This window comes from Dipodomys merriami, unplaced genomic scaffold (genome assembly GCF_024711535.1).
Source record: "Dipodomys merriami isolate MVZ:Mamm:240054 unplaced genomic scaffold, mDipMer1.0.p SCAF_3, whole genome shotgun sequence".
Classification (NCBI taxonomy): domain Eukaryota; kingdom Metazoa; phylum Chordata; class Mammalia; order Rodentia; family Heteromyidae; genus Dipodomys; species Dipodomys merriami.
In genome coordinates this window covers 85,106,702-85,122,127 of record NW_027204492.1, presented here as the reverse complement: position 1 = coordinate 85,122,127, position 15,426 = coordinate 85,106,702, and the positions used below count along the sequence as shown (strand labels likewise).

The 15,426-nt window shown below is 46.9% G+C and overlaps 1 protein-coding gene across 1 annotated transcript; it reads left to right on the top strand.

The window, feature by feature from the left end:
• The first annotated feature begins 5,619 nt into the window (after nt 1-5,619).
• On the top strand, nt 5,620-14,639 carry Was (WASP actin nucleation promoting factor). The gene is made up of 12 exons (XM_070040513.1): nt 5,620-5,933; nt 6,225-6,365; nt 7,896-7,982; nt 8,080-8,182; nt 8,292-8,339; nt 8,434-8,487; nt 9,718-9,892; nt 10,679-10,721; nt 10,898-11,051; nt 12,051-12,457; nt 12,801-12,915; nt 14,366-14,639. Exons 1-12 carry the CDS (start codon nt 5,631-5,633, stop codon nt 14,419-14,421), a joined length of 1,686 nt encoding a protein of 561 aa, XP_069896614.1. The 5' UTR covers nt 5,620-5,630; the 3' UTR covers nt 14,422-14,639.
• Nucleotides 14,640-15,426: the final 787 nt, after the last annotated feature.

Sequence of the window (15,426 nt, the reverse complement as noted above, 5' to 3'; positions counted from 1 at the left end):
AAGCACAAGCTGTAAACAGGAACAGTTCACCATCTGGTGACTCCTGAGGAAGGAAGGAGCTAGAGGAGAAGGCAGTGGATATGTTACTAGTTATATCCTTGGCTCTGGGGGATGCCAGGTGTTCACTACATTGCTAAGAAGTAAACATTGTTTCTAGTTTGATGAAGTATTTCTAGTTGTGAGGAAGTGACTGGACTAGACTTGTTCTCTTGAAGGATGCTGGCACTGTTTTTTAAGTGGATCTGAATGCCCAGGAGAGCAACCTGGCCCTGAGGTCATCTATTCACCGTACAGTAAAGTAAAATGCTGAAACCCAATCCCTGAGGAAACCAGAAAATAAAATAAACCAAGCTGTGTGGCTTCTCTGTTTCTCACCAACTGAGTTACCTTACACAATGCCAGTAATACTAGCTACTCAGGAGGCTGAGATATGAGGATCACAGTTCACAGCCAGCCCAGGCAGGAAAGTGCTAGCCTAGAGCAAAAGAGCTCAGGAACAGTACCCCAGTACTGAGTTCAAGCCCCACAACTGACAATAATAATAATAAAAGACCAGGGCTGGGAATGTGGCTTAGTGGTAGAGTGCTTGCCTAGCATGCATGAAACCCTGGGTTCCATTCCGTAGTACCACATAGACCAAAAAGACCAGAAGTGGCACTGTGGCTTAAGGGGTAGAGTCCTAGCCTTGAGCAAAAAAAGCCCAGGGACAGTGCCCAGGCCCTGAGATCAAGCCCCAGGACTGGCAAGAAATAAAAGACCAGATATGTTATTGCGGCAATCCACAGAGGGATGTGAGCAGCATGAAGTAAGAATATGAGGCCTCACATACGTCTTTGTTCCAGGATGGAACAGGAAAGTTTTGCCCCAGGAAAGTTTTGCTCCAGAAGAATGCTTACTCCTGTTAGTTCCCCTAGATGGTTTGTTTTGCTTAACTTTGGTAGGCTTGGTTCCCATCCCAACCATGTGGTTTTTGCCTTTAAAAGCTTTGTACCAGGGGCTGGGAAGGTAGTTCAGTGGTAGAGTGCTTGCCTCACATGCATGAGGCCCTGGGTTCGATTTTTCAGCACCACATAAAAAGAAAGTAGAAGTGGTGCTGTGGCTCAAAGTGGTGGAGCTCTAGTCGAGCAAAAATGCTCAGGGACAGCACCTAGGCTCTGAGTTCAAGCCCCACAACTGACAAAAAAAAAAGAGGGGCTGGGAAGGTGGCTCAGTGGTAGAGCGCTTGCCTTGCATGCCTGAGGCCCTGGGTTCAATTCCTCAGCACCACATAAGCAAAAAGAAAAAAGCCGGAAGTGGGACTGTGGCTCAAGTGGTAGAGCGCTAGCCTTGAGCTGAAGAGCTGAGAGACAGTGCCCAGGCCTAGAGTTCAGGCCCCACGACCGGACCAAAAAAAAAAAAAAAAAGACTCCCAGCCAGGCACTGGTGGCTCATGCTTGTAATCCTAGCTACTCAGGAAGCTGAGATCTGAGGATCACGGTTCAAAGCCAGCCCAGGCAGGAAAGTCTGTGAGACTCTTATCTCCAATAAACCACCAGAAAACCAAAAGTGGCGCTGTGGCTTAATCGGTAGAGTGCTAGCCTTGAGCTGAATAGCTGAGGGACAGCTCCCAGGCCCAGAGTTCAAGCCCTATGACCAACAAAAAAGAAAAAAAAGACTCCCAATTGGACATCTCAAAATATGACTTTTCTGTATCTCAGGAACGAATTTCACACAGTTTGCTTTTGTGCCAGTCCTGGGGCTTGAATGCAGAGCCTGGGCCTGGACCCTGAGCTTTTGTGCTCAAGAGTAGTGGGGCTAGGAAGGTAGCTCAGTGGTAGAGTGCTTGCCTCACATGCATGTGGCCCTGGCTTTGATTCCTCAGCACTACATAAGCAGAAAAAGCTGGAAGTGGGGCTGATGCTCACGTGGTAGAGCACTAGTCTACAGCTGAAGAGCTGAGGGACAGCGCCCAGGCCCAGAGATCAGGCCCTATGACAGACAAAAAAAAAAAAAAAAGAGTAGCTCACGCCTGTAATCCTAGTTATTCAGGAGGCTGAGATATGAGGATCACAGTTCAAAGCCAGCCCAAGCAGGAAAGTCCATGAGACTCTCATCTCCAATTAACCACCAGAAAACAATAGCCACCTCTTGTGGCTCAAGTGGAAGAGCGTTATCCTTGCCTAGGCCCAGAGTTCAAGCCCCACAACTGAGAAAAAAAAATCACTTTACCACTTCAATCACAGGTCCACTTATGGCCTTTTATGGGGAGGGGGGGTGGTCAGGATGTGTGTGCTTAATTGGAGATAAAAGCCACAGGGCCACTTCTGACTTTTTCTGCTTATGTGGTACTGAGGAATCAAACCCAGGGCTTCATGCATGCTAAGCAAGCACTCTACCACTAAGCCACATTCACATCCCATCCCTGAGGTTCTTTTGCTCTAGGTTAGCACTCTACCACTGAAGACATAGTGCCACTTCTGGTTTTTTTCTGTTTATGTGGTACTGAGGAATCAAACTCAGGACTTCATGTATGCTAGGACGCACTTTACCACTGAGCCACCTTCCCAGCCCCTATAACCTTGAATTCACGTTTAGCTGAGCACTAGTGGCTCATGCCTGTAATCCGAACTACTTAGGAGGCTGAGGGGCTGGGAAGGTGGCTCAGTGGTAGAGCGCATTCCTTGCATGCCAGAGGCCCTGGGTTCGATTCCTCAGCACCACATAAGCAAAAAGAAAAAAAGCCGGAAGTGGCTCTGTGGGCTGGGAAGCACCACATAAGCAGAAAAGGCCAGAAGTGGTGCTGTGGCTCAAGTGGTAGAGTGTTCGCCTTGAGCTGAAGAGCTGAGGGACAGTGCGCAGGCCCAGAGTTCAGGCCCCACAACCGGCAAAAAAAAAAAAAAATCAAGATATATATGTGCATAATTTTATTTTTTTCAGTGCTGAGGATATTACCCAGGATCTTACACATACTAAGCAAATGTTCTACTTTCAGCCACACCTCAGCTTGTAATGGCATTTTTTTTTCCTTTTATGCCATTCATGGGGCTTGAACACAGGGCCTGGGCACTGTCCCTAGGCTTCTTTTGTTCAAGGCTAGCATTCTACCACTTGAGCTACAGCGCCACTTTCAGCCTTTTCTGTTTATGTGGTACTAAGGAATCGAACCCAGGGCTTCATGCATGCAAGGCAAGCACTCTACCACTGAGCCACATCCCCAGCCCCCCTGAACTTTTTTTTCCCCCTCAAGGTTAGAGCATTATCAGTAGAACCACAGATCCATGTCAGCTTTTTTTGGTAGTTAATTGGGGACAAGAACTTCATGAGTCTAGGTGCTGGTGGCTCATGTCTGTAATCCTAGTTACTCAGGATCTGAGAACTAAGGATTGCAGTTTAAAGCCAGCCTGGGCAGAAAAGTCCATGAAATGCTTATCTTCAATTAACCACTCAAAAGTGCTGCCATGGCTCAAAGTGGTAGAGCACTAACCTTGAGCAAAAAGAGTTCAGTGACAGCACTCAGGCCCTGAGTTCAAGACCCATGACTGACAAAAAAGAGTGTCATAGACTTCCTTGCCCGGGCTGGCTTCAAAACACAATCCTCAAATCTCATTAGCAGCTGAGATTGCAGGTATGAGCCACCAGTGCCCAGCTGCAATGGCTTTTAAGTTGGGTTTGTCCTAATCAACAGACTGGAAGGTGCTCCAGGCTTTGAAGTTTGTCAATAACCCAGTGCCCAGTGAGCTGGGGCTGCTATAAACCAATTTGAGAAGGGAAAGTAGGAAGAGGTTGCAGTTACTATTGCAGAAAGGGCTCAGCACCTGTGTTCAGGAGAGAGGGTTTGATCGGGGGAGGGGGGGGGCTGCAAAGGGGCATCCACACAAGCCTGATGGGTCCATCAGAGATGTACCTTCATTGCTGTCCCTTCATATACCTACATGGCCTACCTCATGGCTAGGGAACCAAGGCCCATGTGGGTGGCCAATGAATGAGCTAGCATTCATTTAGGGAAGCAGTCTGGCACTATGTGGAAAAGCCAAAGCTATGCAAACCCTGCAGCACTGCTCCTGACAGAAAGAACCAGAAACACCTCTTTTTTTTTCTTTGCCAGTCCTGGGGCTTGAACTTCAGTCTAAGCACTGAGCTTCTTTCACTTAAGGCTAGCACTCTATTACTTGAGCCACAACCCCAGCCCCAGCAGGAACATCTCCTAAACTGTCAACAGAAGAGTATACCTAAGCTACATGCTCATCTATACAATGAATGGACAGCTACTGCAACAGGTAGATATGACAATCTGTATAGAAGGAAAGAGAGCATGAACAGAAGAACTAAAGTGTGTGCTCCACACCCTGCCTGCCAGACTAGCAAGCCAAGGCACTCCACTGGCTTGCTGGGTGCTACTGGGATCATCATTTAACTCTCCCAAAACTCAATTTTCTCATCTGTAAAATGAATTAGTATCTATTCCACTAGCTGTTATTAATTTAAAGAATTTTCAGTATTAAGGGGACAGAAGCGAATGTGGTATGGGTGTTAAGTTCTACATGAATGTTGATCTCAAAATAGAGTGTTACAACATATGCTTAGCATGTCATGGCCCTGGTTACATTCCCATCACCCCCCCCAAATTAAAATATCAAATTAGAGAGCCAGGCACTGGTGGCTCATACCTGTAATTCCATCTACTCAGGAGGCTGAGATCTGAGGATCTCTTCTTGAGGCAGACAAATCCATAAAACTCTTATCTTCAATTAACCAGCAAAATGCTAGAAATGGAGGTATGGCTCAAATGGTAGAGTACCAGTCTTGCTGTGCTTAAAAAAAAGGCCAGGGGCTAGGAATGTGGCTTAATGGTTGGTAGAGTGCTTGCCTGGTATGCATGAAGCCCTGAATTCAATTCCTCAGTAACACATAAACAGAAAAAACTGGAAGTGTCACTGTGGTCAAGTGGTAGAATGCTAGCCTGAGCAAAAGAAGCTCAGAGACAGTGCCTAAGTCCTGAGATCAAGCCCCAGGACTGGCCAAAAATACTCAAAACAAAACAGTAAGAGTGTAAGGCCCTGAGTTCAAGCTCCAGTACACACACACACACACACACACACACACACACACTCACACACACACACACACACACACACACACAGGATCCAAGTAGAATGCTAAGTGGGAAAAATCTTTCCAAAACTAATGAAAAGTAATCAATATATGGTTCTGATATCCATATATGTTATAAAGTTGCTTTCATTTAGAAAGGGGCTGAGAGGCAGAAAGTCATTTTGTAGCTACGGGAGGCAAAGGTAAGGGGTAGGGAACTGAGTTGGTTTTCCGTATGTTGCTAGCAACATCTGGGGACTAAGTCTAAGGATGTGATCACCGTGGCTAACTGGCTACGTCATTAAAAGGAAAAGTTGCACACAGTGACCCTTCAAGACTAGGGGCCTTGGGCCTCAACCCCAGGCTAAATAGATGCTTTAGGAAGGAAGGAGGTCAGCCAACTCTAGGACACCAGATGGCTCAGATCTTACTGCCAGCCAGAGGGAGGTAGATTTGAGCTAGTCAAAGGGAGGTAAGCCCAGAGGGTAAAAAAGAAAGAAAAGAAAAGAAAAGAAAGATGAAGACCTGAGCTAGTCACATAGATGGATTTATCCAGTCAAATGGAGAAGGGCCCAAGCCTGTCCCACAGAGGAGATAGGCCCCTGGGGGGCCCTGGAGGACTTGTTTCCCTTGTGGTTTTTTGCACTTCCTGTTCCCTTGCTCACTGCGGAAGTTCCTCTTCTTACCCTACACCCATAGCTAAGCCGGAGAGGACAAGGACAGAAGGCATCATGAGTGGGGGCCTGGTTGGAGGAAGGCCTGGGAGTCGAGGGGCACCAGTGGTCCAGCAGAACATTCCTTCCACTCTCCTCCAGGAACATGAGAACCAACGAATCTTTGAGATGCTGGGCCGGAAATGTTGGGTGAGCTGGGGATCTTTTGGCCTTCTCTCCCCTTCCTCTCTACCTCCTCCCTCCTTCCCTATCCTTCCCAATTCTTCCTCCCTCCCCCCCCCTCTTTCCTCCCTTCCTCCCCCTTTAGCGGGGTTCATTCATCCAAAGAAGATCTCAATGTCTACTCCCCTCCCCTCTGGTGACAGCTCTTCCTCTAGGCTCCCGACAGCCTCCAGCAAGAAAGGAGCAGGACTGGCTCCAGGACCCACTGGCACCCTATAGCTTGAGCAGACGCTGCTGATCCTTGCTCTCTCTTCACAGACACTGGCCACTGCAGTTGTTCAGCTGTACCTGGCGTTGCCCCCTGGAGCTGAGCACTGGACCATGGAACATTGTGGAGCTGTGTGCTTTGTCAAAGATAATCCCCAGAAGTCTTACTTCATCCGCCTTTATGGCCTTCAGGTGACAAGCCCCCCCCCCCACGTCCTACTGCAAGACAGTTCTCTCAACCTACAAAACCAGATCTTGTATCCACATTCCTGAGCCTTTGAAGGGATTGGTGCATTCTTGAGTCTCAGAGCCAAAGACTTATCTAGGCCCGAAACTCTAATTAACTGTCTTTCTTTCTTACTTTCTTTCTCTCTTCCTTCCTTCCTTCCTTCCTTCCTTTCTTTCTTTCTTTCTTTCTTTCTTTCTTTCTTTCTTTCTTTCTTTCTTTCTTTCTTTCTTTCTTTCTTTCTTTCTTTCTTTCTTTTCTTTCTTTGTCAGTTGTGGGGACTGAACTCTGGGCCTGGGCGCTGTCCCTCAGCTCTTCAGCTCAAGGCTAGCTCTCTGCCACTTGAGCCACAGCACCACTTCCGGTTTTCTGGTGGTTAATTGGAGATAAGAATCTCATGGACTTTTCTGCCCAGGCTGGCTTTGAACCTCTATCCTCAGATCTCAGCCTCCTAAGTAGCTAGGATTACAGATGTGAGCCACCAGAGATCAGCTCTCTGATTAATTTTCTAAAGTAGATGACTGGCCTCTGAGTCTCCATATCAGAAAATCTCTCCCCCCTCCCCCCCCCCTCTCTCTCCTGGAGTTTGTTTGGCAGGTACTCTACTACTTGTGCAACACAACCAGTCCTTTTAGCTATTTTTCAGATAGGGTCTCATGTTATCTTCCTCCGACCCTCCCCCTCCAGTCTAGACTACAGTCCTCCTATGAACAGTTTCCACATAGCTGAAATGATAGGTGTGTGCCATCGCACAGGCTTATTTGTTGAGATGGAGTCTGCTAACTTTTTTCCCTAGGTTGCCCTCTAACAGAGATCCCTGATCTGATCTCTACCTCCTAAGTAGCTATGAGGTATGAGCCATTGTGCCTAGCCCATAAAGCTCACAAGTATTAATATAAATCTAAGCACAATCTTATTCACTAACTCAAAAAAAGAGTACCATATTTATACTTCAGCCTCAAATCTGTTCTAAATTAAGTGTGTTGCATGATCTCAGAACTGGAATTTGAATTTCTCAAATTGAAGCCCCCAAGTCCCACACCTAAGACCTTGAACTCCCAATCTAAACGTCATACAGCAGTGCAGGATGTACTTTATCCCTTCATATCTGACACTTAAAACTCTGTCTTTTTTTATTCCAATACTGGGGCTTGAACTCAAAGCCTTGAACTTTCACCTGACTTTTTCCCCTGAAGGCTAGTGTTCTACCACTTGGTAGAACTACAGCTCCATTTCTGACTTTTCAGTGGTTAATTGGAGATAAGAGTCTCAGACTTTTCCTGCCCAGGCTAGCTTCCAACTGTGAACTTAAGATATCAGCTTCCCAAGTAGCTATGATTACAGGTGTGAGCTACCAGTGCCTGGAGAGACCTCTAGTTTTCTGATGCTGGTTTGGAATTTTCCAAAGTAGACTGTGGGCTCTCAAATCTGGATGTCACACTCCTGGTCATAATGGCCTACCCTCCTTGCCAGCCTGTGTCTCCCCTCCCCTCCAGGCTGGCCGACTGCTCTGGGAACAGGAACTATACTCCCAGTTGATTTACTTCACACCCACTCCCTTCTTCCACACCTTTGCTGGAGATGTAAGTAGCCAGCAAGTCCTTGGGCTTCAGGTGGGATTTGGGGAGGAAGTGGGACGAGGGATAGGGATGAAGGCCACTGACCCCAAGGCATATGTAGGACTGCCAGGTGGGACTGAACTTTGCAGACGAATGTGAGGCGCAGGCCTTCCAGGCCCTGGTGCAGGAGAAGATACAAAAAAGAAATCAGAGGCAAAGTGGAGGTAAGGAGGTAGGCCTTGGTGGAGGACAGAGTTTGGGCAGAGGCAACTGCACAGATGGGGGGCTAGAAAAGTACTTCTCATGGTTTTGGCTTCTAATCCGCTTATCTAGCCACAGACAGACGCCAGCTACCACCGCCTCCAGCACCAGCCAATGAAGGTGGGTCTTTTAGTTCAAGGGTGTGTGTGGGGGAAATAAAGAATTAGCTCTCAACTTAAGAGGAGGTCGTGACAGCTCTCAACCCATTAATCAGAGAGAAGAGGAGGCCTCCCACCTCTGCCCCCACATCCAGGTGGAGACCAAGGGAGTGAGTGATGATTTTTTCTTATGTCTTTGGATGAAAGGGTGGGTGGGTGGGTGGGTGGGGAGTGGGATGATGAGTAACTTAGTTGGAGCATAAGTGGATAAAGGAGTGAGTGGCCAGAGGGATGAGTGGATGAGTGGGTGGGTGGATGGATGGTAGATGGATAAGTATGTGATTGGATGAGCAGGTGTGTGAATGTGTAGATGGATGGGTCAGCAGATGAATTGGTGGCTAAGTTGGGGGGGGATGAAATGATGGGAACTTGAAAGTATGAAAAGATGTATAGACATACAGGTAGGTTATAGACAGTTGAACTGCTCTGTGGATAAATGGATGGCTATATGGGTACATGTGTAGCAAATCAATGAATGAGGGAATAGATAAACAGTAAATAAATAATATTCTAACCAGTGAAGAAAGCAATGATTAAGACCAGAGCAATAGCTCAAAATTAAGAGCATCTGCCAGAGGCCCTGAATTTAAAAAAAAAAAAAAAAAAAAAAGGAAAGAAAAGAAAATAGAGAAAAAGAAAGCAGTGGTTAGTGTATAAGCTGGGCACCTGTGGCTCATGTTTATAATCTTGGCTGAGATCTAAGAATCAGTTCAAAGACAGCCCAGGCAGAAAAAAAAAGCAAACCAAAAAACCAAGACTCTTATCTCCAGTTAACCAACAAAAAGCTGGAAATAGAGGTGTGGCTTAAGTGGTAGTGTCTGCCTTAAGCAAAAAAGCCAAGCAAGAGCACAGGGCCCTGAGTTCAAGCTCCAGTAGGAGCACAAAAAAGTGAATGAATATTATTTTATTTCTGTTTTTAGTAGTCGTATTAATACTTGTACAAAAGGATTACAATTGTATAAGTCTGAAATGTGAATAAGTTAGCAAATTAATCAGCCATTGAGCCAGAGAATGAATGACTCATTAGTAACAAGGTAAGTATGAGTGACTGTATAATTGAATGAATTATACAATATTTATTCATACATGTATATAACACACACACATATATATTTATGTATATATAGTGTTTGTGCACATATAATCATTCATACACATAAATGTCTGAATGGTTTTAGGGAGTCCACCTGCTTCTACATAGATCTTAGACTTCTTATCTGTTCCTGCCAAGACAGTCAAAAACACCCACAGACTCCCCAAACAGTATTCCAATTCCTCATCCCAATGTCTTGCTGGTAGGTAAGAGGATCAATGGTCTGTTCATCCTATTTTCCTGACAGGTCCACAAAGTGCCCCACTATCACTAGGGCTGGTAACAGTGGACATTCAGAACCCTGACATCACCAGTTCACGATACCGTGGGCTCCCAGCACCTGGCCCTGGCCCAACTGATAAGAAACGCTCAGGAAAGAAGAAGATAAGCAAAGCTGATATTGGTGCACCCAGTGGATTCAAGTGAGAATTTCTCCCACATAGGAGATCTGTGGATCCTGGGGGCAGGGAGGGGCATAGGAACAGGTATTCAAATGAGTGGATGGAAGGATGGGCAGATGGGTGGATGGGTAGGGGGGGAAATAAATGAATGGTTGAGTGAATGAATGGTTAGGTTGGACATTGATGGATGGGCCAGGTGTCAATGGGAAATGAGTAAGTCACTAGGGATGAGCCAAGGTGTCAATGGGAAATGAGTGAATCAATGGATGACTAGTGGATGAGTGTGTGAGCAGATTGTTTTGTAGGCTGACAGGTTCATCGGAAAGGTGGATGGGGATAGTTAGGTAAACAAGTATGGATGGCTGGGCAATTCACTGGATAAGTGAGCAGATGTATACGTTTTAATGAGTAGAAAGACCAGTGCATGGACAGAAAGGCAGGTACTTATATAGATCAATGGGTGCTTAGATATGTATGGGTGTAAGGACAGATTGGTAGACAAATGGGTAAACAGATGTGTATGGGTATAAGGGCAGATTGGTAGACAAATGGGTAAACAGATGTGTGAGCAGATGGGTGGAGGGACAGATGTGTGGACAAATCAGTGGTCCAACGTATACGAGTGGATAGTGACAAGAGTTTCAGGTGAATAATTTGGCACTACACAGTATGGACCCTTCTAGTTTCATGACTCCTGCTCACACCCATTGTGCCCCCTTACAGCCTCTCTGAGCAGGAGAGGCCTAGAAAGCTTCACTAGGAAGGGAGGGCAGTGGGACTTCAACAGAGTCTCCTCACTTCCCCCAGACATGTGAGCCACGTAGGCTGGGATCCCCAGAATGGATTTGATGTGAGTAAATCCAGTCTCCTGACCCCCACTCAGCTTCCAGCCATCCTTCCATAGACCACTACTGGAATCCCACTCCCAAATCCTGCCCTTCCCACATCCCTTTCAGATTTCTCCCTGGGATAGAGCCAATGGTAATTGTGTTTCCCCTTACTCCCGGCCTCTTCCATTCCTGGCAGGTGAACAACCTTGACCCAGATCTTCGGAGCCTGTTCTCAAGGGCTGGAATTAGCGAGGCCCAGCTCACTGACGCTGAGACCTCCAAACTTATCTATGACTTCATTGAGGACCAAGGCGGGCTAGAGGCTGTGCGGCAGGAGATGCGGCGCCAGGGTTAGTCTTCTACCAGCCCTAACAGTTGATAAATCACAGATAGACTGAAAGTCACTCCATTTTCCTGGGAATGTCTTATCTACACTGCTTTAACAGGAGTTGATCCCTTGAGGGTAAACATTTTACCAATAAACAAGCTGAAGCTCAGAAGGAAAGGAGTGGAAGGCCAGGCACTGGTGGCTCACACTTGTAATCCTATCTATTTAGCTGGCTGAGATCTGAATATAGAGGTTTGAAGTCAGCCTGGGCAGACAAATCCAAGGGACTCGTATCTCCAACTAACCAGAAAAAATTCCAGAAGTGGCTGGGTGCTGGTGGCTCACATGTGTAATCTTAGCTAACACAGGAGGCTAAGGTCTGGGAATCACAGTTCAAAGTCAGAAAAAAAAAAAAACAAAAAACAGAAGTATGGTAGAATGAGAGCTTTGAGTAAAAAAGCTCAGGGACAGTGGTCAGGCCCTGAGTTCAAGCACCGTGATTGAAAGGGGAAAAATAAGCCCGAGGTGGAGCTGCAGCTCAAATGGTAGAACATTATCCTTGAGCACAAAAATTTAGGGACAGCGCCCAAGCCCTGAGTTTAAGTCCCAAGTGTGGCTCAAGCACAGAGGTGTGGCGCAAATGATAGAACACCAGCCTTGAGTGAAAAAGCCAAGTAAGAGCTTGAGGACCTGAGTTCAAGTCTCAGTACTGGCACAAGAAAAGGAATGAAAATATGCCGGGTGCCCATGGCTCATGCCTGTAATCCTAGCTACTCAAGAGGCTGAGATCTGAGGATCGTGGTTTAAAGCCAGTCTGGGCAAGGAAAGTCGGTGAGACTCTTATCTCCAATAAGCCACCAGGAAACCAGAAGTGGCGCTGTGGCTCAAGAGGTAGAGCGCTCTCCTTGAGCTGAAGAGCTGAGGGACAGCGCCCAGGCCCAGAGTTCAAGCCTTACAACCTACAAAAAAAAAAAAAAAGGAATGAAAATAATTGCACCTATGTGTTATTTTCTCTACACAGAGCCTCTTCCACCACCTCCCCCACCATGCCGAGGAGGGAACCAGGCCCCCAGGCCCCCTATGCTGGGGGGTAACAAGGGTCGTACTGGCCCATTGCCTCCTGTACCTATGGGAAATGTCCCACCCCCACCAACACCCAGGGGCCCTCCACCCCCAGGACGAGGGGGCCCTCCACCCCCACCACCCCCAGCCACTGGACGTTCTGGACCACCACCTCCTCCACCCCCTGCTGTTGGTGGGGCAGCCATGCCACCTCCCCCTCCTCCACCCCCACCTCCACCCTCCATAGGAAGCGGGCCAGTCCCTCCCCCACCCCCTCCTACTCTTGGGACAGGGAGCAGCCTGGCCTCTGGTGGGGGTCGGGGGGCACTTTTGGATCAAATCCGGCAGGGAATTCAGCTAAACAAGGTAAGACTGGTAGAATGAATGATCAGGTCTCTGGGATTCAAGGGTGTTCTGTACAAGTCAGGATACTGAGATCAAGACTAATATAGATGGGGGTGCTTTTGGAGGTTGAGTGACAGGGTTGGATATGGGTGGGGAATCTTTGATCTGAGTGTAAAGGAAGAGAAATAATAAGAAATGCTCAGAGAAAAGCTTCTCTCTGCGTTGGAGGCATGGCTTAGTTGGTAGAGCATTAGCCAATGAGTGAAAAAGTCAGGTACTGGGTTCAAGTTCTAATCTCTGACCAAAAGAAAAGAATGTTCCTTTCGCAGACCTAAGCCCTCTGGCTCTGTGCTACTTTTTGCAGACCCCTGGAGCCGTAGAGAGCTCAGCCCAGCAGCCACCACCTCAGACCTCAGAAGGGCTGGTGGGCGCCCTGATGCATGTGATGCAGAAGAGGAGCAGAGTCATCCATTCTTCAGGTGAGTCTACCCTGCCAGTGCTAGCATTGGCCTTATACCAACCCCACATGCTACCATCAATAGTGGCACTAGGGCTGGAGATGGAACCCAGTGACAGACTACTAATAGACCATGTTTGAGCCTCTGGCCAAGTTCAATTCTCATTATTGCCAAAAAAAAAAAAAAAGAAAAAAAAGAAAAAAAGAAAAAAGTAGTGAAACTTCGAGCATCTATTGATAGCCATATTCACATGAAGCCTCTTTCTTCCTTTCTTTTAAAAATTTTTTTCTTTTTGCTATTCCAGAGGCTTGATCTCAGGTACTGAGAACTGTCCCTGTGCTTCTTTTGCTCAATGTTAACACTTTACCACTTGAGCCACAGCACCACTTCCAGCTTTTTCTGTGTATATGGTACTGAGGAATCAAACCCAGGGCTTCATGCATACTAGGCAAGCACTCTACCATTAAGCCACATTCCCAACCCCCTCTTCCTTTTTTTTTTTTTTTTTTTTTTAAATCAAGACTTTTTAAAGTACCATATATTAGGCCAGGCATCAGTGGCTCACACCTGTAATCCTAGCTACTAAGAAGGCTGAGCTCTGAGGATCGAGGTTCAGAACCAGCCTGGGTAGGAAAGTTTGTGAGACACTTATCTCCAATTAACCACCAGAAAGTTGGAAGTGGTGCTGTGGCTCAAGTGGTAGAGCTTTCGCCTTGAGCTGACGAGCTCAGGTCCAGAGTTCAAACCATACAACTGACAAAAAAAAAAATAAAGTAGCATTATATTATTCGTATGTAAAATGTTTCATTGTGACATTTCCATACATGCTTACGATATACTCTCTTACGATATACCCCCATCACACTTCAACTCCTTCCCCCTTTTTCTTTTCGGTCGTGGGGCTTGAACTCTGGGCTTGGGCGCTGTCCCTGTGCTCTTCAGCTCAAGGTGAGTGCTCTACCACTTGAGCCACAGCACCACTTCCAGTTTTCTGGTGGTTTATTTTTTTGTTTTTTTGTTTGTTTTTGCTGGTCATGGGGCCTGAACTCAGGGCCTGGGCGCTGTCCCTCAACTCTTCAGCTCAAGGCTAGTACTCTACCATTTGAGCCACAGTGCCACTTGCGGCTTTTTCTGCTTATGTGGTGCTGAGGAATCAAACCCAGGACCTCATGCATGCAAGGCAAGCACTCTACCACTGAGCCACCCTCCCAGCCCCATGGTGGTTTATTGGAAACTTTCCTGTCCCAGCTGGCTTTGAACCATTATCCTCAGATCTCAGCCTCCTGAGTAGCTAAAATTATAGGCGTGAGCCACCGATGCCTGGCTTTGCCCAAGCTTTATCTGTAGCAGACTTCAGTCTCCCAGGACTGAGCCCTCACATCCTAGGTCCAGGGAACTCTCCCAGAGCCTTTGATCACCCCTCTGCCCATCCTGAGTCACATATTTCATATCTCTCTCTCTCTCCCTCCAGATGAAGGTGAGGACCAGGCAGCTGACGAAGATGAAGATGATGAGTGGGATGACTGAGCTGTGGTCCTTTGCTCCTCCTTATAGGCCAATGGCTCTCACTTCACCTACTCTGTGCCCACCCTGCTGCCAGAGGTCCCCGCTGTGAGCTTCTAGAGCCCAACCTCCAACGCTATCATCCTTACCTGACCTCCATACTCACCTTAGCAATGCCTAGACTCCTTTTTATACAAAATGTTGCAATTTTCTGTTCTCAAGGATTTTTAAACAAAAATAAAAATGTTGTTGTCTCTCAAAATGTCAGTGCGCTTACATTCTAAATATGAAAGAATTTAAGTTCATTTCCCCTATCCCAGGTCCTTTTTTTCATTTATTCCTCTTTTTTTTTTTTTTTGTCAGTCGTGGGGCTTGAACCCTGGGCCTGGGTGCTGTCCCTCAGCTCTTCAGATCAAGGTGAGCGCTCTACCACTTGAGCCACAGTGCCACTTGCGGCTTTTTAGTGGTTTATTGGAGATAAGACTTTCCTGCCCGGGCTGGCTTTCAACCGAGATCTTCAGATCTCAGCCTCCTGAGTAGCTAGGATTACAGGCGTGAGCCACAGGAGCCTGGCTTATTACCATTTTTTATTTAGCCTTCCATGTATATAATTTTTCATTCATTACATTATGCCCTCAGTCATGTAGAGTATACTTCTCTCCACCCCCACACCTGCCTCCTTTTTCCCCCTTTTTTGAAGCTAGGGGGGCATTACTGGTGTTTGAACTCATGGCCTTTGCACTTACTAGGCAAGTACTCTACCCCTTGATTCATGCTCCCAGCAATTTCTGTCTTCATTATTTGGGGATTAAGGTCTCTAATTTATGCCATTTGGGGTAGCCTGGACCTTGATCTACTTATTTACACTTCCCTCCTAGTTGGAATGACAGGTGCATACCACCAAGCCCAGTTTTTCACTCTTTCATTCTCTCTCTCTTTTTTTCATGTCAGTCGTGGGGCTTGAACTCTGAGCCTGGGCACTGTCCCTGAGCTCTTCAGCTCAGGGCTGGCCCTCTACCACTTGAGACA